This window comes from Neomonachus schauinslandi, chromosome 1 (genome assembly GCF_002201575.2).
Source record: "Neomonachus schauinslandi chromosome 1, ASM220157v2, whole genome shotgun sequence".
Taxonomy (NCBI): Eukaryota; Metazoa; Chordata; class Mammalia; order Carnivora; family Phocidae; genus Neomonachus; species Neomonachus schauinslandi.
The window spans coordinates 66,555,346-66,581,001 of record NC_058403.1 but is presented as its reverse complement, the minus strand read 5'-3'; the positions used below and the strand labels follow the sequence as shown (position 1 = coordinate 66,581,001).

Here is a 25,656-nt window from a genome sequence, read left to right as displayed (position 1 = left end):
AGCTGGACCCTTACTTTAAATTTAACTCAAAATGGATCAAAGTCCTAAACATAAGACCTAAAACTATAAAACTCTTAGAGGGAAACATAGGAGAAAAGCTTTGGACATTGGATTTGGTAATGACAACACAGACAACAAAAGAAAAAATAGATAAACTGGACTTTATCAAAATTTAAAACTTGTGTGCATCAAAGGGCATTATTAAGAAAGTGAAAAGATAACCCATAGAATGGCAGAAAATATTTGCATGTCACAGATCAGATAAGGGATTCATATCTAGAAAATATACAGAACTCCTGTAAGACAGCAATGACAAAAACCAAACAACCCATTTGACAAATGGGCAAAAAACATTTTTCCAAAGAAGATCTATAAATGGCCAAAAAAACCTTAAAAGATGCTCAACAACACTAATCGTTAAGGAAATGCAAATCAAAACCACAATGAGATACCACACAAAAACATACACATCACTTCTTAAACCCAGAGCATCACTTCCCTGTGCCTGGCACAGAAGTTTCTGGAAGCCAAGCACCTCCAGAAAGGGAGGCAGTAGCATGGGAGGATAAGAAAGGTTGGGGGGCCAGCTCTGAAAGCTCCAGTCAGGCAGCAATAGGGAATCACTGGTGCGCGAGAGGCATGGGGGATGCAAGTAAAGTGGGAAGCTAAGGCAAACCAGGGAGGAGGAGAGAAATTGAGGTGAAGGTTGTGCCAAAGCCCAGAAAGAAGATTGGGACTCAGTTCTCCCCCTAACTCACAGACACCTCCTGCAGAGAAATCTGCCTGCAAATGCAGGATCCAGGAGAAGGGGAGGGGTGAGATGACAGCAGGTCCCCGAGGGGTAGAGAGGGTTCTGCACTGAAGATCAATGAACTCCATATGAAACAAGTGTGGGCAGGAGGAACAGAACTAACTAGATGCCATGGTACTGCTCCATCTGCACAGAGCTCCAGAATTGGGGAATGAGGGTGAAGGGTGGGAGAGAGTGCACAGACGAGGCTGGGGATGGGGAGTGGAGGTAGGGAGCTCTGTCCATAGAAGCCACTGCCCAGAGCTGGGGTGAACCTACTCAGGTCATGCCCAAAGTCATGGTAAGCACTAGACATTCTGACAAAGCTTTATAATTATCAAATCCTGCAAACAGAGAAGTGAAGAGGATGCCATTTCCTGGTGCTTTCAAGCCCTCACCAAGAAGCCAGGCCAGGCCAATCTGACCTTGAGGCTATGGAACAGACTAAAAGAAAGCCCCGCACCTTGAAGGTGGGCACTAGCAGTCCTCAGTCGGGAAGTGGTTTTTGTCAGGTATTGTTCTAAAGATACAGTTAAAAACGAATTTTTTTGAAGACACAAGCAAATACATTCCTCCTGCAAAGCCTCCAAATCACCATTAGGGAAAAAGCATGTCTGTGCATGCACTTGCTCTCAGGTGCCCCTTGTAGGAACGGTGCACGACACAGTGTCAGGATTACATGGCTCCTTGTATGACTGCGTACAGTACCCAGCAGGAGCTCAGGACAAGTGTTTAAATGCATGCTTCTTTCTTTCATACCCATTCACCTGGGGCAAGACCAGGGCCACTGCTGAGGAAGTGTGTGCTTAGGAGAAAAAAAGCGAGGCTGAAGCAGCAGAGGGTGGACTGGGAAGCTGAGAACCTCCAATTTCACCTAACAGAGCCGTGGCACCTGTCAGCACAGCCCTGAGGAGCTCTGCGGCTTTGTGCTGTTGGTCCTCCTCTTAGCAGACCCATCAGCAGGAAGGCTGGAGGCCGCCGGGAGGGGGCCAGGCTAGGAAACAGGGCTGTTCCTGAAGGCCAAGTAGCCAACAGAACTACCCAAGTGAGCAGCTAAGCACTGCAGCTTAGGCAACCCCTCTTCTGGAACTGCCCAAATCCAAGGCTAGGACGGCGGCTTAGAAGTCAAGTCAAGGCAGCGGGAGCGGGGGCTGTTCTGCTCCCTGTGGGCGGACAAGACACAGCACAGGGTTCTCCGGCTCTGGCGGCACACCGATGGGCACAGGGCTAGTGTTAAGTCACCCAGAGATGTAGAAAGCACGACCGGTGTGAAAGCCGATCAGGAGAGAGATGGAATGGAGGAAGGAGGCAGAGTGAGATGTCGGGGTAGACCAGGAGCCTGGGTGGTGCCCATCCACGGAGAACATGGGAGTAACATTCGGAGGTTACTGTGGCAGGGTGAGGGGGGGCTGACCCGGCAACTGCATGCCTATGGAGAATATGCCACCCACGTCTGCCCCTTCCAGCGTGCAGAGCAAGCAGCAGCACAGAGGCCCCTCCCCTACTCCATTCTAGATGTTCCTTTGAGCCTGGGCTTGCCCACTGCGCTCAGCCCTGAATTGGAGACTCAGCTTTTCTGTGAAGGGAGAGCAGGGAGGGACTGGAGAGAGGAAAAGAGAAGACAGAAATAGTTGAAGAAAGAGAAACATGTAAATGAGTTCCAGGAAAACCCACCCAAACTCAAATTGAAATGATCTAGACAAAGATAGTACTTGGTGACCGTAAGCTTCAGCATCTCGTTTTCCCTGATTATCTTAACATATTTCCTCCCTAAACCAGTCATTTCCAACAGGATATGCTGTGGTCGGATCTCCCCGTTCTGCTCTCCAATGGCTGAGAAGGGCACTGTTCCATGCCACCCTCCTCGCGCCTACTCTCCGCCCTCATGTGTCTCTCCCAGGCAGATGGGACACTGGCGTGTGGCTCTCTACCTCCCAGGAGGGGACGTGGCATAAGGGACAACACAAGTATCCACCTCTCCATCTCTTTTAGTACAGGCTCTGTGGAAACGACCCACACCACCAAACAATTGGTTTGATTTTATTTCAAAATTGTACAAAATGGCCATAAGCGGCTATAAAAAATTGTCTTCAGAACACGTGGAAATTCAGAAAGAACAACAAAACAGGTTATCATTCACAGTGTAATGGAAAAGCTTTCTCTGAGGCAGAAATTACAACTCTTCCTTCTTCTTCCCTAGTCTCTCATGGTCTCCTTCCCGGAGCGTTCGAATAAAATTGGTAAACCCCAGTTCCTGTCAGGAAGGGAAAGAGAAAGAGAAAAAAGCCTTTACCCTGATGCAGATGTGCACCCTCTCCCCCTCTCCCCTCTTCCTGACCCTCCATGTGCACACTCTGCTGGACGTAGAGAAGTGGCCAGTGGAGGTGGCTGCCCATGTGGGGAGGGTCTGCTTGGTTATGGAGGAGCCCTTGCCGAACCCCCCGGAACCCAGCCAGGCTCTGGGAGCTGGACTCCGGGACAACCTCTGGGGGCACTCTTCCAGCCAGGCCGGTGGCCCTTGCCTTCCCAGCGGCGTGCACACGGCTGACTTCTGTGGCGCTGGCTGTCCTTCTCAGTGGCTGTCTCCCTGCCCAACAGAAAGAGCTCAGGGCGGGTGCCCCTCCCCAGCTTACCGTCCGCTCGCTGTCATACTTTTCGGCAAACTTCCCATAGTGGTAGTAGTGGAACGTGGGGTAGGCCTTGACGGCCTCCTGCTGACACAGGTCCTGGTTCTTCTCTTTGACGCAGTCCACAGCAGCACAGACAATCTGCGGGCCCGAAGAAAGGCGGGGTCAGCGCAGGGGGCCTCCCGTGTGAGACCCGAGGCCCAGCCCCTCTGCACATAGACCGCACTTCAGGCCCACGCCATGTGCTTTCTCTGATTTTTCTCAATAGCGAGGATGAGCTGAACCAAAGCCTCCCCAGCTCAGAGCTCCAGTGAAGACTGCCGCTGCTTGCTTCCAATTCTCAAGGCAGACAGGTAAGGTTAGGGGACTCAGCTTGCAGTGCCCTCAGACCACCCTTCAAAATCAAGAGTAGAATGGCCATGAAGGAAATGATGACTTGAGAGCATTTGTAAACACGGCAGGTTTTGTGATGCTTTCTGTGAGGCATGGTGGGACTCATTCATTTATCAACTAACACTTCCTGAACATCTGTTCGGGGAGGCAGTCGAGTACCAAGGTTAAGAACAAGAGCTTTGAAGTCAGGTTTCCCAAGTGCAAATCTTGGCTGGCAGCATAGTAAGACTTATGGAAAATGACCTAGCGTCTTGGTGCCTCAGTTTCCTCATCTGTAAAACGGGGGTAATAACAATACATAGGTGATCAGAATATTATGAAGGCCGAGCGAGAGAATCCAGGGGAGGTGACTTGGCACAGGACCTGGCACGTGGTTAGTAGTCAGGAAATGTTCGCTGCTATCATAATCACTCCTATGGGCCCCAGACACGAGCTCTGTCCCTAGTAGGGGCTCAGCGTCTGGTCAGAGGGGTCAGATAGAGACAATTCCAACGCACAAAAGGAGGTGTGAGGGATGGAGGTGGTCCAGGTTGCCAAGGGAGGGGCACAAAGGTGCTCTGCAGGGTTTGCCATCTGAGCAGTGGCCTGAAGGAGGAGGAGGAGGAGAAACAAGTTCCAGCCAGGGGAGCACATTCCAGGAACCGCAAGAGTTCAGCATGAGGAAAGCAAACAGAGTTTTCGGGCAGAAGGAAGTTCCCAAATTGGCCCCTGGCCTCTTCCTGCCCGTCTACCAAATTCCACACGCTGGTAGTTTTCCCTTACTATTTATTGTTCTTTTAAAATAAGAGGGTAGGGGCGCCTGGGTGGCTCAGTCGTTATGCGTCTGCCTTCAGCTCAGGTCATGATCCCAGGGTCCTGGGATCGAGCCCCGCATTGGGCTCCTTGCTCCGCAGGAAGTCTGCTTCTCCCTCTCCCACTCCCCTTGCTTGTGTTCCCTCTCTCACTGTGTCTCTCTCTGTCAAAAAAAAAAAATGAATAAAATCTTTAAAAAAAAAAAATAATAAGAGGGTATAAAGCAGACCTGGGGAACCTTCTTTCTGTTGAGGGTCACAAAGCAGGGAAGGAGGGGAGAAGGTCGCTTTACGGCAATGCACCAAACGCAAGCATTACAGAAGAGGGGAGGGCAGATTCTGATAAGAGGAAGCATCTACCCAAGGGCTGCTATGTGTTAGGAGTACACTGGTGACCTTGAAAAAGTCCAGTCATTAAGTGACTGCCGTTCTTACTGCAGGAAGGCAGTTAATAGACACATAACAAGTGAGATTGTTTAGAGCCCGGTGAATGCTCTGAAGAAATTAAAAGAGGGTGATTCAAGAAGACGATAGCCAGAGGGGCTGCTTTATGGCCAAGGAGGCCTTTCCGAGGAGACGGTATTCGATCTACAACCTGCGTCAGGACGAGGCAGCAGGTGCATGAAGGCCCGAGCAGGGAGCACCGGCCCAGGAGGAGCAGCCCACACCAGCACCAGAGAGAGGAATGAGAACCAGGGCCCATGAGGCATTCCGACTGAACGATCACCATGCCTGAAATTTCGAATCATTAAGTAGCCACAATTCCCATGGTTCTACGGCTACGGGTTATTCACATGGGGAGGGACGCCCCCTTTCCAAGTAGAAGAGCCCTGCAGGCCACCGACAGTCACGTTTGCGGCTCACTGCCCCTGTGCCCAGGTGAGAGGGGCCACTGCTGTGCCGGCAGCAGGCCTGACAGTGAAGAGTGAGGCGCAGCCTGCCCTCTGGTCACCGGCGGGCCACGCTTGCCCCTGCCCGGCCCTCACGCTTCCCTCCCACTTCAGCTACAGAACGTCTGCACGATGAGACTTCTTAGAGCAGAGTTTGCAAACTCGCTGCACACATTCCATATCTGGCTCTCAGTCCTGTTCTATTTGGCCCACATAGAATTTAAAAAAAAAAATAAAATAAACCTGAATTAGCTGCCAACCTCGAAAAAGAGCCCAAAGATTTTATATAGCAGTGTGGCTCTCTGGCTTCTGTTTAAAAGCCAGATTTGATGGCATTTGCCCTGCATTCCCACAGGCAACATGTGGCTGGAGCGGAGGGGCAGCCGTCTCCTTCCGGCGGGTTCAACGCGCCGTCTGCTGGTGTCCGCATGGAGCCTGGCCCACCCGGCCAGCAGGCGGGCCCCTGACGCCTTCTAAGAACCCCAGCTCACCCTCGAAAACGCCTTCTGAATTATTCAGAAACACGAGGCAGGTGCTCCTCTGGCTGTCCTCAGCGTTCCGGCTCTTGGGGCCCAGCCCAGGGGAGATGGCGCCCACCGGGCAGCTGTCTGCGTCCTGCCCTCGGTGAGGGGCCAAGGCGCCTCTGCTATGCCGAGAAAGTGTTTGATGAGGGTTGCTCCAGGCTGCTGCTCTCCCTGCTTCTGCTTTAAATTATGAATTTAATTTGTCTCTACATGCCCTGGAGCCGCGGGAAATACACTGTACAGTTTTATAAATTGACTAAACTAAAAATGTGTACTTATTTTGAATCCCCTAAACCAGCTGCCAGCCACGTACACACCGAGGGCTACTTCTGGCTGCAAAGACTCCTCCACACTCCATTTCTATGGGAGCAGAGGAGTTGAGTGCGGCTCTTTCTGAAGGAAGCGGCTTAGACTCTGGAAAGAAGACAGCAAATAAACCTCTTCTCACCTATCCCCCTTTCTCCTGTCTAAATGCCTGCCCCCCCACACCCACTCCAGATTTACACTGACTGAACTATAGCACTGAATGCGCACTATCACTTCTAGATTTGCTCCACGGTGGTTGGTATCCTGCCATGACCCCTTGGCCAAACACTTGCCACTGGCACGCACAATTCTCGGCTGCAGGGAGCCCCAAGGGAGGCCAGTGATGGACAGGGCTTGAGGACATGTCCCTTGGCTTCCTGGACCTTTGGGTGAGGCGATTCCGTCCGTGGTGAGGTCTCTAGGGACTGAACCTAATTACGCATGCACCAATCTGCTCATTAATACACCTGCTCTGGCTCCTTTCCTGACTGCTCCCCCTTCCTCTATCCCTGAGGCCGCTTCCCAAATAAACCCCCTACACACGAGTCCCGGAACCTGAGTTTGCTTCTGGGAGACCTCTGACAATGCCTGTTTATCTGGTTCTGAGCAGCCCCTTCCCAGCTGGACGACTTTGGGAGAGACTTTTAACCTCTCGCAGATTCAATCTCTTCTTCTGTAAAATGGGAGATTGATAATACCCAGTTGGTTACACTACTACGAGGACAACGTGACATAATGCTCTCAAGCACCAGTGGGAGCGGAGTTTTCGAAAGATATCAAATGCTGTTGTTTCTTCATTCAGTCAGCATTTACAGAGGTTTCAGGCGTCAAGACTGGAGGGAATTCAAGGACAAATGAGGTCCCTACCCTCAGGGAGCTTTCCTTTCTGATGGACAGACAGCCTCGTCAACACAAGGGAGTACACACACCATGGCCAAAGTTACGGCAGTTCCCTCTGCCTCAGGGCGCCTGTCCTGGGATGACCTTCACACCTTGCTGGCCAGCCCGACTCCCAGGCTGGGGACACCTGGATGTGCAGTGAGAGATGAGCCCCACCTTGCCGGCCCAGTGGTACCCTGACCCCTGCCTGCACCCGCCAGCCTTCCACCTCAGGCCCATGTCCTCCATGGCCCCTTCCCTACCGCCATCGGTTCTAACATGAGCAGCATGCAGCCCTCTCTCCAGCCAGTGTGTCAACTGCTCAAGTTCCACCCCTGGGAGGGGGTGGAGGCTCCCCAGCTAAAATATGAACTGCCTCATGCGGCTTTATTGATTCAGTAAAATAAATCTCTGCAGGAGCTAATATTGACTTTGGCTATGAAAATGGAAGTGAACAACCAACTGCATATTGATTGGGGAAGGAACAGAGACTGGCTTCGGGGTGGCGGGGGGGCAGAATACAATTCTAGCTAAGAGCTGGCAGCACAGGGTATCCAGAAAAACTGGGAGTCAAGAGACTCTGTTCTGGCTGTCCATGACCCATGGCTGCGTATCCCTGGGCAAGGGACATAGCTCCTCTCTGGGCCTTGATCCCTCATGAGTAGGAGAGGGATGGGCCACCAGTCCCCAAACATCAGCCAGTGGTTAGTACGAGAGGCAGCTCTTAAAAATTACAAATTCCTGGGGTGCCTGGGTGGCTCAGTCGGTTAAGCATCCAACTCTTGATTTTGGCTCAGGTCATGATCTCAGGGTCGTTGAGATCGAGCCCCACGTCAGGTTCTGCACTGAGCATGGAGCCTGCTTAGGATTCTCTCTCTCCTTCTGCCCCTCCCCTGCTCTCTCTCCCTCTCTTAAAAAAAAGAAAAAAGAAAAAAAATTAGATTCCCAGAACCATCCCTGGACCTCTGATGTAACAGTTCTAGGATGGCACCCAGCAATCGTGACACCAGTAACTTTAGTCCCCCAGGCCGAGAGCGAATGCTTCCCTGGTGTTACTGAGAGCCACGTCCAGGAAACCCAGGCCTGCCAAATGCCTGGCAGGGAGGGGCAGAGAGATTTAATGTGCTCCTGGAAATGAGTGAGGGTGATCTCTGGCTTGGAACACAGGGAGCTGGAAGGAGAGGAGAGAGGACATAACAGACAGAGGGAATGAGCGCAGGAAAAGGCCAGCAACGTAACTGGCCCAAGTTGAGACAATTAAGCAAAGGCTTATCAGTGTCTTAGTGGGGTCCCTGTGGAAATGGCGTCCCTGTGCATCAGCAGATGGAAGAGAGGAAGAGGAGGACCGGCCCTTGGCTGCTCACTGTGGGCAAAGCCAGCCTGGCCCCGCTTGGACTGAGGTGATCCCTTCACAGACCCTGGAGCCACACAGACCTGAGCAGCCAGGGGACGGGGAGATCCCACACCCCAGCCACTCTCCCGTCTCATGGGGTGGGGCGATGGGAGTCAATGTGGAATGCCTGCCAGTCCCGTGCTGGCTACAGGGAGCAAAGGCTTCCCCACGCCAAGCAACACCCAGACTGTGAGGGAGTCCTAGGGGACTGGCCGAACCTCCCCAGAACTCCTGCATGTGCACTGGCCCTGGGTGGCAGAGGGCGGTGGGTGGGGAGGGAGCTGGAAGACAGGAAGCCCCTTCTTGCCATGCCCCTCTCCATACAGGTCAAGGGGCAGGCAAAGGAGAAAAGGTTTCTGGTCCTTCTACTCCCTCCTGGTGGGGTGAAGGGAGCCTCAAGGGCACAGCCAGACCTTGTGGGTGACAATGGGACATCCTGAGTCCAGGGAAGGGTCCTGGGGTCTGAGTCCCGAGTTTATCCCCCTCCCCAGACATGTGCCGGTGCTCCAGCCCGGCTCCCTCTGACCTGCTGTCCCTGTACAGCGCTCACATGCCATCACCGCCAACCCCCCAGGGCCAACTCCAGCGCCTCCTGGCGTGTGGGTCCAGACTGCCCCAGCTGCACCCAAGCATCTCACCCAGTGCACAGGCATGCAACTTTGGGCCTGGGTGTGTATGAGCATGCTTCTGAGGCCTGTTGGGGGACACATTCCTATAACAGAGTCCCAGGCTGGGAAGAGTCTTCATGATCATCTAGGGCAGGACCCCAGCCTTGGCGAGAAGAGAACTCAAGGCCTGGAGAGTCGATAGGACTTCTCCAAGACACACGGCTCAGCAGCATTCAAGCCGCACGGGGCCTGAGCTCCAGGGTCTGCCCTTGCCACACCACGCCTCAGCCCCAGAGTCACACATTGCCCTCACCTGGTAGCAGCCCGCGCTGCCCTGGCTGGTGGAGCTGCCTAGGGAGGTGCCTGGGGGTGCCCTCTCCCCACACTTTAATCCAATCTGTAGTTCTAGCTTGTTAACTTTATGCTTCATCAGCAGGAGCCTTTTACTTCGGTGGGATGAGGCTCTGCAGGACAGCCTTGTTCTCCTCCACCTTGGCTGCCTCCGGTTGACTTTTGTTGGATATTCTTTATTTGTATTTTCAATTATATAAGTAATGCATGACTACAAATCCTACCGCAAAAAGATTCAAATGCTAAAAATAAATAGATAACCCCTTTACCAACCCCCTCTTCCTAGGAAGGGCTGTAAGAGTGCAGTGTATCCCTTTTAACTGATTTTACAGCAGAAATTCAGCCTGCCCTGTCCTGCCTTATGAAAAGAATGTCCCAGGGGCGCCTGGGTGGCTCAGTCGGTTAAGCGGCTGCCTTCGGCTCAGGTCATGATCCCAGGGTCCTGGGATCGAGCCCCACGTCAGGCTCCCTGCTCAGTGGAGAGAGAGCTTGCTTCTTCCTCTCCCTCTCCCTGCTGTTCTGCCTACTTGTGCTCTCTCTGTCAAATAAATAAAATCTTTAAAAAAAAAAAAAAGAACGTCCTGGTTCCCAGGAATTCCCTGATCTCAGCAGAGTCTATTCAGGAAGGGGACCTGAATGGAAGGGAGGGAGGTAGAGAGCTGTGGGGCAGAGCAAAGTCAGAGGCAGGACAGAGATGAAGAAGGGTATCCTTACCTTTCGGTCATCTTTGAAGATGTCGGCGGTGGCGGTAAAGTGTGGGATGACCTTCTTGCAGTGCGGGCACCCTGCAGGGGAGGGGAAGGACCGAATGTTGCTCATGCAGGGGAGGCTGCAGAGCCAGGGGCCCTCCCTGGCACTGACAGAGGAGCCTTTCCAGGAGCTTCCCTCCACCCAACAGACTGTGGGGGTTCATCTGACTCCCACCCCTTGCACGCCAGACTGTCAGGGTCCACGTGTCAACCCTGCCACTCAAACACTGCCCCCTGTGTCTGCTGTCAGCACAAGGACTTTGTAGAGGTTCCTGTGCAAACGTCAGGTCTGCTCTTGCCCGGGACCTCCCACCCCACATCCTCCCATCATACACCTGGCCGAAGAGGCTGGGGGTTGCTGTGGTCTTGTTCTGCAAGCTCCTTCCACAGAGAGCTGCCCTCGGAGCTAGGGTAGAGAGGGGACCTTTGGGCTTGGAAAAGGAGGATGTGTGCTCAGGATTCTCTGAGCAGGTTACAGAGTCCCCTTCTCCTTCCCTAGGGACAGCGGTACCCACTGTCCATTTCAGGCCTGAGAGAACGGGACTGGGAAAGGTGGAGGGAGGAGGAACCATGCCACCTGAGCCCCTACTGCTCGTGTCCTGCTGCTAAATTCTCCATTCCCAGCAAATCCCCACCCCGGACCAAGCGGCCAAACCCAGCTTCTGGTCCTCATGCTATCCTTCTACCCTCGGCTCTACAATCAACCTGAACCTTGGATTCAGGGACGGCAGGTCCAAGGTCAGGCTGAGAGGAGGATCAGCTACAGCGAGTCCCCGACGCTTCTCAGGGCCTGGGTTCCTGAGGGAACAGACCTATCACAGCGGACGAGGACCCCTAACTCCAGAGGCCCTGCGTGTGACAGTGGTGCTACTGTCACCTGATGTGACAGACCCCCTTTCTCGGCCCCTCCCTCAGCATTAGCTGATCCAAACCCAAGCCCCCTTCTTCCAACCATTCCCCAGACGCTGAACACAACTGCCAGGAGAACAGAATTGCTTTGAGGGAGGAATTCCCTGACACTGGTAGTTAATTCTGATCAAAACACAGGTGGGAGAGGCCAAATGCCCCGTGGGGAGAGCTGGCCAACAGTCGGGCCAGCCTACGCGGGGACCAGAAATGGCTTTGCTCATCTGCTTTCTCTCTTTTTAAAATAAGATAATAATGACTTTCAAAGAGTTGTGTGAAACCAAATTAAGGCTAGGCTACAACTTTGATGTGAATTGAGCACTTGAGCCAGTTCCTGAGATGGGCGGCTGGCTGAGTAGCCAGCTGGCCCCGGAACAGTGTGGATAGCGATGGGGGGGGGGCAGTCAAGGGATTCTCCCCACACCCCCTGCAGGTGCAGAGAAGACAGCTGGGCTGGTCACAGGTCCTATCAGAACAGAATGCCACAGAGGGCCTAGCACAGCCTCACTTGGGGCAGATACTAAGATGACTTTTTTTAACTGCTTCAATGGCAATTATAAAAACACTTTACTAATTTGACCCAGCAGAGAGAAGAATAGCTCAAATTCATGAAAATGTTACACACTCTATAGGAATGATGGTTTATACATTCCAAAACATTTAGAGGGCACAATGTGCTGGCTGACAAGGCTTGTCAGAGCACCACCCCTGTGGCACCTAGAGGTCCCTCCTGAGTGGCACTTGGATGCCCACTAACAGCGTTAGGCTGGCTGGAAATAAGTTATCCCCTCCCCCCAAATCTGGTATCACTATTAATTTTTCCTTTTAAGCTCTCTGCTTACTGAAAGTATAAAGGCAACTGTCAGCCTAGTGCAAATTCCTATTACCATCAATTTAAAGTATCTAGGTCTCAGATTAATCACCTTCTGTGCATCTAATTTTATCATGATCCAAAAGAAAGAGCAAGGCAGATGAATAACTGGAGGGGAGATTGTTTTAGAAAGGGCATGAAGATGTTTCCAAGGGGTATCAGGTGGGCCAAAAGAGGCATGATTTTTTAATTTGGGCTCTTTAAAAAGGCACCACCTTTGTGCAGCAGGAAACCAAAGAAGCTTCCCAGGGAGGGGAGTCAGAAACAAAAACCGAGGACAGGACAGAAAATCCCAATGCCAGAGACTCAGCAAGCCGGCCTAAGAAGGGCAGTCACTGGAACCAGACCACTGAGAGTGAAGCGGGGGCTTGGAACAGGAAAGAAAAACAGCTGGAGGAAGATCTATGTCGAAACTGGGGAAGCCGGAGTGGGGGCCGGGGGCGGGGGTGGGCGGTGCTGGGAAGTTAAGGGACATGGTAGGGATGTGGGAAGTGGGGTGGGGAGGCAGGAGGTGGGAGGGAGTAGAGATTGGGGAAGGCAATGGGGGTTGGCTTTTGCTTTTACTTTATACCTACCTTTATCAGGGGTATGACCTTCCTGTAGTATTAGATTTTTTATATGTAAATAAGCATAAAGAGATATATACCATATATATTATAAATAAACATATATGTTATTTTTATAATTGAAAAATTTTAAAAGACTTGTTTTTGGAAAGATCCACCTCCCTGATGAGCATGTCTTGGGAATCTGGAGCAGAGTTCAGGGACAGGAACATGCAGTAGAGGAAAAGGGAAACTCTAGGTGCCAGGCCCTTTGACAGAAGCTGAGTCGTTCAGTGGAGTGGCCCTGAATGGGCTGTCTCGAGCTGCTTCTTGCCAGAGTAGACTATGAGGCCCTTGAGGCCAAGCAGGGACCATGCCTCCTTCCCTTGTATCCTGGGCCCCAGATACCACCCAGCACATAGTGGTTCTGTGAGGGGGGTCCTTAGCAGCCAGGGGGTAGGAGTCCTGACCCCAGAGGTCTGGGGGAAAGAAGGGAGCATTTCTGGGGCAAAGTATTTAGTCTGGATATACTAAAGTCCACCCAGTAGCCGATCAAGGACCTTGACTTCTGTGGCCAGGCTTTCACTACTGCTGAGAAAGCTCCTCCTCTCTGAATGACGTCTGTGACAGAAAGAGCACCAGCCCAGGCTGCAGGGAGGGCTCTGTCATACATTGCTCTAAGGCCTCGGGTAGGTCACACACCCTCTGCTCTCGGTCCTGCACACCCCATTCTGCCCAGATGGAAGACAACTTCTTAAAATCTACTCAGCCTTCCAGGCATGTCCTAAGGACAGATGAGGACAGTGAGAAGCTCAGCAAGAAAGAGCCCAAGTCCCACTCCCACTTGCAGAAGGAAAGGCAAAAAGAGAGGGACACATTGGCTGCCTGAGGGCGGAGGTCTGAGGCTGGGAAAGGCAGGTGGGAGGCAACCCCTCCCAGAAAGTGAGAGGGAGGAGAGACATTACAGATTATTGACACTTGAAAAGTGGGGCAGGAGGGGAGCCAACAGGAGGGCTGGCTACAAGCAAGCGGGTTTATGACTAGACTGAGTTGCCTGGCTTCTCTGTGGCGCGAAGCTTTATTATCCGCACTCCATTAAGCTGAGCTGTAACCTGGGGGAGAGAGACAAGGGCAACAGAAGAGTGGGAAATTCAAGAGCCTTCCCTTCAAGTATCAATGAACTTCAAAGTGGAACGCACAAAATCCGAAGGTCACAAACACTCGTGTCACTTCCTCAACTTAAACTCTGATAAAAAATGGGGATCAAGGGGAAGCTAGCTCAGAACAATGTGGTGTGCTTTTCCCACAGCCTCAAACCCGATGGCGTCAAAGCCACATGGGAAGGTCAGGGAGGGGGCTGGGCTGGGGATGCTCAGGAAGATAAGGAAAGCAGAGGCCAAGATGGGGTCAGCTAAATTCCAAGGTTTGAAGGTGAAGTCAGTGCCCAGTGGGATGGAGGGAGCCAAGGGGTGGAAGGAAGTGGCAGGTGGGAGGCAGGCAGCCTAGAAGATTCCAGGGACAGGAGGAGACCGAGTAATTTTATGGCAGGTTCCTGCCACAAACAGAAGCAGAGGACTTTAGGACTGATGGGAGAAAGGCTCCCCAGAAAGAGGGAGAGACCCTGACAGAGCTGACAGAAGGAGGCCCTGGATTTTGAAGGGCCTCAGCCTGGAATGAGACCGGGAGCCCTGTTCACAGTACAGAGGAGCCCAGAGTCCACCTGTGGTTGCCCTGGCCCCTGGGGAGGATCTTCTTGGTCTGGTCTGGCCCGCCCCTTGGCCTCACACCCAGCTACTTACAAGGGGCATAGAACATGACCAAGGTGTGCTTCTTCTTCTTCAGGGTCTCCCGGAAGTTGTCCCCTGCCAGGTGCAACACGCTGGTCTGCTGTTCTTCCCAGGTGGGCTCTGGGGGTGGCGGGGCCTCAGGGCTGAGGTGGGGGGGAAGGGAGACAGTCATAAGGAGAGGCTTGCGTAAGGGCAAGCACTTCCACCCTCACCCAGAGGAGCACTCAGGAAGAAGTCACTTCACATCCTTTCTAAAATGCAATTCAAAAGCTGAGTTTAAACATGAACAAATCTGTACCATCCATGAAGATATTCTGATTCCCTCTGAGGAGCCTATCAGGAAGCCATTTTGTGAAGGTGTGGAAGACCCGAGCCCCTTTTGGGCAGGACAGCCCTCCAGGTGTCAGCTATCATCTTGCCACAGGGACAGAAGCTCCTCTGCCCAGGCCCCTGCCTCCCCAGGCCGGCCTGCTGGTGAGCGTGTCTCAGTCACCCACAGCACCCCACTTGTGCACAAACCTGGAAACGCCACCGGCCTCACCCAACACTGCTCACCCTGCTCCTGGGTGACAAGTTCCTCCATCTCGGAGCTATCTGCCGTTCATGCTCTGCCTGAGGATTCTTTCCGAGCTCCCAAAAGAGCTACTGTTTGTGTCTAGGCAAGGCCCCTAACCTCTCTGAGCTTCAGTTCCTTCATCAAGGAAACAGGAATAAAAACCCTGACCTGGGGGCGCCTGCAAGGCTCAGCTGGTTGAGCTTCTGACTCTTGGTTTCGGCTCAGGTCATGATCTCGAGTGGGGTCGAGCCCCACATCATGTCGGGCTCTGCGCTCAGCGGGGAGTCTGCTTGAGATTTTCTCCCTCTGCCCCTCCCCCCACTCACACACACACTCTCTCTCTCTCAAATAAATAAATCTAAAAAAAAAAAAACAGAAACAAAAAACCCTGACCTCATAGGATCTGAGTGTGAAATGGGCAGCAGATAAAAAAGCAACTGGCAAAGCCTGGGAAGGTATCACCACTTATGGGGCGATGCTGTCAGTTATAGCCCCACATAACAGCTGACGTCCACAATAAAAACAGCTTCCTCTCTCTGAGTACTGCCATGCTACACACCGTGATAAGCACAGTAGTCTAATTTAATTCTCTAGACACGCCTTTGGGAAAGTGCTGTCTCCATTTTCCAGATGGGAAACTGGGGCGTAGTGGGGTCAAGTAAATGGCCCAGGGTCACCATCTGAGTGCAGGGTTCTCAGACTCCAATACCCATGCTTTTACCCTAAGTGCTTTTCAGGCGCTGAGCAGCAGGGACGACGCAAAGAAGGGACACAGATCCTCGGTGCTCACTCACTACCTGCATCCAGGCCACTCCGGATTCCCTGGGCTCTCTAACCACAAGTGCAAGCACCAAGGACTTGCCTGAACCCCCACCCGGCTAATCCTCCCAGTGTACCAGCCCTGGCACCAGAGGGAGGCTAGAGAGGCAGGTGTGAATAGCAACCTGCTTCTGACACCAAGAGGCCCAAGAGGGTGAGTACCTTGTCTCTTCTGGAAGCAAACCACTGACCATGCTCCCAGTGATGAGCAGGACAAAGTGGGAGAAGCTGAGGCCAGGACCCTGCCAGTGCCCTCACCTCTTCCCAGAAGTCTCTCCTGAACCTAGTGGTAACTTTGCTTCCATTCTATAAGCAGGTATTTCTCAAAACACTACGGCTGAGGGTTCCACTCCCACCTCCCGAATCAAAGCCTCAGGGACAGCCGCCCCAGAATCTGCACTTTAAACAAGCACCTCGATACCACCCGCTGCCCCTGGGGCCGGTGAAACTGCATCCAGGGAGGCTGCCAGTGACCTGCTGGATGGGGACATGTGGCTAGCACACCAGAGGTGGCTCTAGAATTGGGGAAGTCAAGTCCGCCTTGGCTCCTGTGGCCCTGAGCCAAGGTCAGCAGCCCCTAACCGTTACTCTGTGTCCTCCAGGCCAGCTCCAGGGGCCGGCGGCCAGGAGTCAGGATGTGCTGAGACCACCACACTTACTTTCGCATCCACTCAATAAAGTTCTTCTTTGTTCTGAGTGCAGGCACTGCGGATTTCTCTCCGTTCTTAAAATACTTCAGTGTAGGAAACTCGGAGATGTGGAATCTCTCTGCCAGGGCCTTGTTGACAGTGGCATCGACAGCTGCAAGGACACCAGAGCTCTGGGATGGGGGAGAGGCCAACCATGCATGACAGCCTCAGACGCGGTGCTGGCAGAAGAGGAGCCCAGACGCCAGCCCCCAACCCACCCAGGACCTGCCAGCATTTCACTGGGGGTGGCTGGCCCCCTGGGCTCAGATATATCCCCAGGATGTGTCCACTGGAATGTCCATGATTTCTCATTTGTGGGCTGAAACGAGACATTGAAATCCACCCCACCAATCAGGTTGTGTAGACGATGACTGTTCCCAATAGCCATGGTCCCAGAGAAAAGAGGCTGAACTTTGGGGCTTCACCCCAGGGCCAGGACCTGGCAGAGGCCACATGGACAGTGTGGGAATACGACCCTAGAGTCTCTCTGCACCCCTCCATCCCTGTTAGGGACCCCGCCGATCTAAGACATGTGTACTTGGGGACAATGAAGTACTGCAGGCCTCCGGGAGCTTGCAGGGAAAAGTCACTGTGAGGATCCATGTCATTTAGTCTTTAGAGGAAAATGGTGGGGGTAGATTAAGGAAAGGAAGCTTACGTCCGCTTCTCCATGGAGGACTTCCGCTGCATTCTCAAACTCTGGCTTCATTTTCTTACAGTGTCCACACCCTGTGGGAAGAAATCAAGAGAAACCACTCCCATGGCATGGAGGCTCCAGTGATGTCGCCTGCCTCTGTAAGACAGCTGCGCCCTATTCCCAGACACCAGGGCTACCTGAGAGAAAAGAAGCGCCAGCACAGAGGAAAGAAATCTTTTCCCTAATCCACTCAGTGGGGGAGGGGGAAGGAGTGCGAGAGGCAAAAATGAAGTAACTACATAAAAAATACTGGCAACGTGTGTGTGTGTGTGCATGTGTGTGTAGGTCCTGTGTGCCAGGCACTGCTCTAAGCGCTTTATAGCCTCACGACAGCCCTACAAGGTATAAGCTGATGTTATCTCCATTTTACAGATGAGAAAACTAAGGCACCAAGAAGGTGGGCGACTGGCCAAGGTTACGCACACAGCCAGAGGTCACAGAGCGGGGCTGAGAACCCAAGCAATGTGGCTGGAGTCCACGGCCACAGTCTGTATGTGCTTCCCAGCACCGTGCCACTACCTGTCATCCCCCGCTCCAGGGCAGAAGGGGGTCTGCGCCTTGAATTGGGAATAAGCATTCACAGAAGCAAGAATGCATTCCAATGTCCCCACATGGGAGGACGTATGATCTGATAGGCACAGGGATCTGTCCCGTCATTTTCAAATGCCTTTTTCTTGGTATAAAGACTGCTCTGCCCTCTCCTCACCGGCATGCAAATGCAGTAACGTTGCGAATAATAAAATGTGATACATTAAAAAGCAAACAAGCACTTTGATAGGTGCTATCAGGACATTTATACATGGCTTTCGTTTTCAGAGAGAGTACCTCCTGGCTTCTAATGCTGCCGGGGCCGTGAAGCGAGGAGGTCCAGACCGGCTCTGGCCCCCACACAGCCAGGTTCACCCTTCCAGGCAGGAAGCAGGCTAAGCAGCAGGCAAGGGCAAACCTTGGCCTTCTCATGATGGGTGCTGCTGTGTGGCAGCCCGACAGCACCGCGATTCTTATAACTGACTTGGGAAAATGGGAGGCAGACAGACACTCCAGTATTAGCAGGGGGGACCTCCGACAGCCTGCAGAAGCCACTGAGCCACGGGAAGGGCTCTCCTGCTTCCATCGGAGCATGTGGCTGGGGCAAAAATGCCTGTCTCCTCCAGGTCTTCCCGCAGAGCTCAGCCCCAGGTGGCACCGGGACACAAACATGTGCCTTCCACTCCTGCCCGTCCCCAGCTTCCTCCGTCCCTGCGCACCCGTCCCTTCTAGGGACAAGGGGCTCCACAGTGGCTACGCTGTACACCCCACGCACACTGATAGTAGAAACCGTAAGTGATCATCCAGCTCCGAGGGCAGAGAGCTGCCGAGCTCCTCCTCTGCACGGAGCACTCGGGAGCCATGAGATGATCAGTGGATGCAATAGTCCCCGATGGCATCCAGCCCAGGGAGCAGCTACGATTCTCAGCTGCACCGGCATGCTGGTCCTTCTCAAATGGGCCCAAGGATGAGGGACACCTATGGGCTCATGGTCTGACTAGAGCCCACTCGGGACCCCATGAACCATAGGGGTATCAAGGTTGTCATGACACTGAAACATTAAGAATGTCACTTTGTAGAAAGAAACATTTAGGGCTATCACAACCCATTTGTTAACTTTCTAAGCCATCAGGTTACAAAGGTTTTTTGTTTTGTTTTGGTAAGTTGGTTGTTTGGAACTGAAAATGTGTTTTCCCCAAAGAAACAATTTCAAACAAAGATGCCTTGCAGATTCTCAGGAACAACCACAAAAGCCCATTTAACAGAATGTGCCTGAAGCATATAGAGCATGCAGTGCTACTTCTACTCCACTGAACCACCCCCCAGATGGAAAACACGCAGCCTGCAGTCCACCACACTGGCCTCTCCCCACGCTCCCTGCACACCACAGCCACCCACAGCAGCAAAAGGGAGAATGTCTTTCTTGGCTCAGGTTGGGGCTCTGGGCCTTCTTGGGTCACTGACACTCTTGAGAATTTAATAAAGCTTCTTCTTCCCTTCTCCCATACGGATGCCTATATAGTCCAAATTAATGTATCACTTCATAGGGATCCAAGCCCCCAACTGGCTCACAGACCCCAGGTTAAAAGCCAAGGCAGACGAGGCCTGACTCTGAGGCATTCACTTTCCTGTGAGAGGTGGGGCAGAAGAGCACAGAGTTGTCCCCACGGGTGTCCAGGCTTGGGTACCCTTTCACACCGATCCATGTAATGAGATATTCTCAGGAAGATTCTACTGACATAATATGGAATATATTAAAATGGACTTTTTTTTTTTTTGGTTCTCACTAAAATTAAAGGAATAAGTCATTCTTTGGGAGCTTACGGTTGGGATGAAGGGCTTCTAGAACTCTTAAAGGGGATTCCCCTCTCCCCACCCCCAGGCCTACCTCCAGGCTGACAGCTCCTTGCAACCTGTCCCAAGATACCAACCACCCATTCTCCTGATGCTAGGGTGGCCTTCCCTGACTGGGGTGGTGGAGGCTCACCTTACATGAAGACAAGCTGAGAAAAGGAAGCTCACTCCTGATACTGCTCTGTCACCCAAGAATTCAGCCTGCCCTGCAGAGGAGGAAGTGAGTGGTCTGAGTCAGACCCACTCAGCCCAGGAGGCAGAAGGGAGAACACCAGGGCAGGCCTAGAAGGACCTGGGCTCAAGGCTCCAACTGGCCTCCAAAGAAGGCAGGAGAGGCAGGGCAATGCACCCCTGACCACCCTCTCCCCTAAACAGGATATGAATGCTGCGGTCAGGCCAGTGCCAGCAGGGCCCACGGTCAAGGTGGGCCGTGGGATGGAGTGGGATGGAGTGGGGGTGGGGGAAGGAGAAGAAAAGCCAGACATTGCCACTGACAGAAAACCACCATTTCTTTCCAAAATATCCCTGTCAATATTGCAGGAGCCCTGAAGATGAGAAAATTCACTTTCAAACCTTTGTGAGGTTCTGGCCCTTTGATGCCACTGCCCTGAGAGGCGGTAAATTGACTCCATATCACCGGCCAGCTTCTCTGACTGGTGGGCCTGAGATGGACTCTGAGCCTGAGAACTGGCTCACTGGGAGGAAGGGTCTGTCACAGACAGAGGAGGGAGAGGTAGAAGATATGCCAGGAGACGTCCAGACTCTTGAGCCTGCACTCACGCCTCTCTCCTGAACTTCCAACCCTGTCTCCCAGGGCTCTCCTTCAAATAAAGAAAGTATTTGCCCTCTGTACTGGGCTTCCACACACTTTCTTTGGCAGCCCAATGAGACAGACAAGACAAAGCTCGTCAGAGCCAGAAATGGTGGCTCCGGGAGCTGAAGTGATAAACCTGGGGCCCCAATACGGGATTAAGCTGGATCTTCTGGCTGGAGTTCCCATCACTGTGTCCACACGAGCCCACCTTTTCTCCAAAGTTCTCCTGTCCACCAGCCCCCGCTCCTCTCACCACAGCAGCGGCCCCGATGGACCAGGCATCTCCACACGGTGCCTACCAAGCTCCAGCCCCTGCTTCGAGTCATCCATTCGTTCCCACCCAAACATCCACTCTTCTTCTACTCACAAAGTACTTCTTATTCATACGTTTCCATGGCATTTAATTTTGGACTGCCTTGTGACTGTTCTATTGCTGTCTTCTGATATTTAAGAGCAGCCAGGACATCTTTTCAAAGCCATAAATCAGATCAAACTCCCTCGGTTAAAATTCTGCAAGGGCTTCCCATCACAGGTAGATTAAAAGCCAAATTCTACCATGGCCATAAGCCGCACACCATCTGACGCTCCTACCTGTGCTCCACTCAGCAGCCCGTGGCCTTCTTTCTGTTCTATCAGACCAAGCTCATTTCTACCTCAGGGCTCTTCACGTGCAGTTACCTGGAACACAATCTTTCCCCCAGGTCTGTGCATGGCTGACCACTTCACATCATTCAGGCTTTAGCTCAAATTTCCACAGAGAAATCCTCTGACCATCTGACCCAAAGGAGCCTCACACATCGTGCTCTCTTCCAGTATCTGGTTTATTTTCTCAACCGTACTCAAAACAGTTGGGGTAATCTGCTTATTTGAACCTGTCCCTCCCAACTGGAGTGTAAGCTCCTTACAGGCTTGGCTGTCTGTCTAGCTCACCATCACATCCCTGGTACTGAGGATGAGTCCACATACTTTTTGGATGAATTAACTTCATGGTATATTGTTCAGGTTTACAGCTGAGCACAAAAGGTTTAACTGGACTAAATTCTTTGGGGGCAAGAGTCATGCGTGTACCTGAATAGTTGCTAGTTTGACTAAACACCTCTATCTAGCATCACTAGCAGCCAAGCCAGTCGCTATGCATGTATCCTCACCTCCCCACCACCATTTATACACTTCTCCTGCTCCTTACAAGGTCTGGAATACATCTCTGGAAATCCCCAACATCTATGGATGTTGTTCTACAGCCTCTCATTCATACCCTAAAGTGGTCTTGGCTTTTGCTTCTAGCATCAATTCCCTCTGCTCCCTGAACAAGATAGGAAGGCTAAGCAATAAACTTCTGTAAAGAGAGTTTATGACAAGGAGACTGGCCAGGCCCCAAAGAGGAGAGAGGTCTGGCCAAGCAAACATCTCCTTTGCTGGTACCCACCTCTTCTGGAGACCCGTGGGTCATGGGTAGTGCCTGCCTTGACCCCAGTCCCAGAACCCTGGGCCTGGCCTTCAGGATGTCCTGGCGGCGTGGGCTGCGGGACAGCTAGAAGAGGTTATAACGCAGGAGCAGGACTCCAGCCCACTGCATTTTAATGTCCTGATTGTGATTTGATAGGCCATTAAGTTTTAGTGCCAAACTTCCTTGTTGGGTTTTTATCATCTGTGTAAGTGCGCATACGCTGATTTTCATGACCTGGCACAGAGGCTCCATGTCAACCCTTCGAGCACACTCCTTCCCGGCTATGGGAATGTTCGCCTCCCGTCAACCCCAAGCTTTCCGATTCCTCTGGATTACATTAACTTTAATTACACCTATGATTTTATTACAGACCAGCTATGGAGACTTTCCTGGATCCTGGAACCAGAGTTTTCCAGGGGACCAAGATTAATCTGGAAAGTTCCCTTGAAGCTGAGACTCTATAGGAGCCTGGATTTTCCTATCCATATTCCTGCTACCTTGCCTGGAACACGGCTGAGGGCATGTGAGGCAAGTGGGGCTCCTACAGATGCTAGCAGAAACACTTATGTTTTAACATTGTGATGAGCCCCCCAGAGACCTCAGGGCTCTTTCGAGGCTTCCAGCTGTCTACACAACAAAGCTGTCTCGTAGACACTCACAGATACCCTGGGGCAGACTCACACACTGATGGATGCCTCCATCCATCACATGGCCCTCTTCTTGTGCAAAAAGAGAGTGGGTTTTTTTTTTCCCTTCCTTTATATTAGTGGAAAATGTAGATAACAAGCTTTTAAATTTTTTCGTCCAGGCTTCTATCCTAAGGAAATAATCTGACGTGTGGACAAATATTTATGCATAAAACTGTTTCTGCAGTGTGATTTATAATGCAGAAATACGGTAAACAACTCGAACCTTCAACATTATGGTGCTGGTTAAGTAATTTATGGTGCCATTATACAATGGAATATTATGTGACCACAAAAAGCACGTACAGAAAAGCATTTTTAATAACATAAGAAAATACAAGATAATCTTAAGAAAAATGTAAAGGAAAAACATGGATGGAAAAAAAAGACTTAGAGAAATAAAATGAAATCTTTCCTCCCATCTGGCACAATGGAATGAAGAATCCAGATGAATTAAAGAATGAGATGAAAAAAACAAACATATTATAACAAAATACAGAGCACTCGTTTTACATCCGAGGGATGGATTTCCCAAGCAAGCATGAATTGCAGAAGTCGGGGTGGGGAAAGGCAGGCTTACAGAAGGCTCAGGCGTGCAGGTTTTAAACCTGGCACCACCTTTTTGGCTTAGTGACCTTTGGCCAGTTTCTCGACCTTTTGGTGCCTTTCTTTCCTAACCTGTAAACTGGAGATAATCATGATATCTACCTCATAAGATTTGTTGTGAATATTAAATGAGTTAGTATATGGAAAGTGCTTAGAAGGAATGCCTAATTCATAGTAAGTGCCCCATAAATATTCTACTTAGTATCTGGCCACACAAAATGCAAAGCTTTTGTGCATGAAAGGCACCATAAAGAAAGTTAAAGCTGGCCACAGGCTACAAAGAGAACATCTGGAACACAGAAACAGATGAAGATTACTACCTATAAGTACAGAGTACCAGCTCAAGGAGAAAAAGACAACCCAGTAGAAAAATGGGCAAAGGATAGGAATAGGTGGTTCACAGAAAAAATACAGAAGGCTGACTAGCACATGAAAGGACACTCGATTTCTCTGGAGGCCAGGGAGCTGTGGACAAGCTGCCTTTTTGCCCAGTTTGGCAGGAACATAAGAGGCGGACAGTGTCCACAGCTGGCTAGGATTCAGGCCCTGTCACACAGCGCCGGGGTGTGGGCCCTGTCACACACGGCCAGGGTGCGGGCTCTGTCACACACGGCTGGGGTGCGGGCCCTGTCACACAGCGCTGGGGTGCGGGCTCTATCACACACCGCCAGGGGTGGTGGAACCTTTCTGGAAGGAAGCTGGCAGTATCTATCAAAGCTCAAACACACTTATCCAGTGGCCCAGGACTGCAGTTTCAGGAGTTAGTCATAAATACTTAGACATGTTCCCAAATACATAGGTTTACAAATGTTCACTGCGTTGTTTGAATAACCAAAGGTTGGCGGCAAATGTCTATCAACGGGGAACGATTTAAAATCTCCATCTCAATTATTAAATACTATTCAATGGTTAGAAAGATCCTGTAGATTTATACACCAACATCTACATGTACACAATAACATCTTCAAGACCCACTGGTAAGTGAAAAGAAGCAAGCTGCAGAAAAAAAAGACAGGAAATGATCCTATTTACATAAAAAACAAAAAGAAAAACACTGTTATTTGGGTAGAAGCACAGAAGGAGAAGGATGTACTGACTGGTAGCAATGGTCAACTCTGGTCAGGGGACAGGGTGGGGAGCCGGACTTTCACTGTGTGCACTACAGTCTTATGTCTCCCTTGAACCTCGCATGGCCAGCAACAAAAATGCTGTAAATATTATCCTTACTTTATTTGTGCAATTAAAAAATAAAAGTGATAGCACGAAGGAGTTTTATGGCATGACAGTTACACAAATCTACACGTCAGAAAAATAAGTCAATTACCTATATGTTAATTAAAAAAAATTAAAAACAAGGGGGAAGAAACTAGAAACCAAGTGAAAAATGGTTGCTTGTGGATAATAGGATTATAGCTAGTTTTTTTCCCCAATGTCATTTATACTTCTCTGTACTTTCCAGATTTTCACCAAGGTCATATTACTTGAGAATAAGACAGAAACTAAGAAGCAGAAAATTTGGAGTCTGACAGGGATCTGCCACCAAATCCAAAGAGACAGCCCAGTTCCTGGAAGGCAGGCCAGGCCCAGCAGCCTCCAGCACACACTTCTAAGAAAACATTTGGGGGGCACTTGGGTGGCTCAGTCAGTTGAGCATCTGCCTTCGGCTCAGGTCATGATCTTGGGGTCCTGGGATCGAGCTCCACATTGGGCTCCCTGTTCAATGAGGAGTCGGCTTCTCCCTCTCCCTCTGCCCTTCCCCTGCTTGTGCTCTCTCTCTCTCAAATAAATAAAACCTTAAAAAAAAAGAAAGAAAGAAAGAAAACATCTGGGCCTATTGGCAAGGAAAGGGGGTGGATGGGGCAGGGGTGCATGGGAGAGACAAGCTGCTCCTCAGGGATACCCTCCCTGGGAGCCCCCATGTTTTTTCTGCCATCCCCACGGGAGTGATGCACTCTCAGACAGTGTTATTACAGCACTGTGTCCTCCCCTGGCCTCATGGAGGTACATGGAGAAGGAGGAGCAGGTGGGTGTTCTTGCAGCAAAGCACACAGTGACAAGAAGATGAATGACAACGTATCGTCTGACTTTTTTCCTTCAGGACGCTGCAGAAAGAAACAAAAGGCCCCTTGGAGCGGCAGGAGTCCGTGTCCTGCTGCCACACCCTTTGTGGACACTATGTTTGTCCTCCGGGGGACCACAGAGCTGGGCCTGGTGCTGCAGCCTCCACACCCATGCCAGGCCCCGCACTGGCGGCCAGACGGATGACAAAGGTGGAAGTGCTGAGCGATGGAGGGCTGCCCCCAGGGCTCTACTGAGGCCCAGGCTCTGTCCTTGCCCCGTGCAGTGCACACCCTCCTCTCAGAGCCCATTGCTCATGGGCCAGGACTGGAGCTCATGCACGTGGAGGGGCCCACCGTGTGCTGGCCTTGTGCTTATTTGCTCAGTGATGACTCAGGTATCAGATGTAGAGGATGCAGAAGGATCTGTGTGAGGTTTCTAATCCACTCCAGCTAGAAGTGAAGGGGAAGCGAGAGAAGGTGATGAGGCTGA

The 25,656-nt window shown here is 51.5% G+C and overlaps 1 protein-coding gene across 1 annotated transcript in view; it reads right to left on the bottom strand.

The window, feature by feature from the left end:
* Nucleotides 1–2,809: 2,809 nt before the first annotated feature.
* The window catches only part of PDIA5 (protein disulfide isomerase family A member 5), an 89,570-nt gene continuing 66,723 nt past the window's right edge, over nucleotides 2,810–25,656 (bottom strand). Inside the window, exons 12-17 of the mRNA XM_021692449.2 lie at nucleotides 17,133–17,203; nucleotides 16,445–16,605; nucleotides 14,423–14,553; nucleotides 10,267–10,337; nucleotides 3,424–3,558; nucleotides 2,810–3,044 (exon numbers count right to left, since the gene is read on the bottom strand). Coding sequence (XP_021548124.1) covers nucleotides 2,964–3,044; nucleotides 3,424–3,558; nucleotides 10,267–10,337; nucleotides 14,423–14,553; nucleotides 16,445–16,605; nucleotides 17,133–17,203 — 650 coding nt within the window. The 3' untranslated portion in view covers nucleotides 2,810–2,963. The remainder of the gene's footprint in view (nucleotides 3,045–3,423; nucleotides 3,559–10,266; nucleotides 10,338–14,422; nucleotides 14,554–16,444; nucleotides 16,606–17,132; nucleotides 17,204–25,656) is intronic.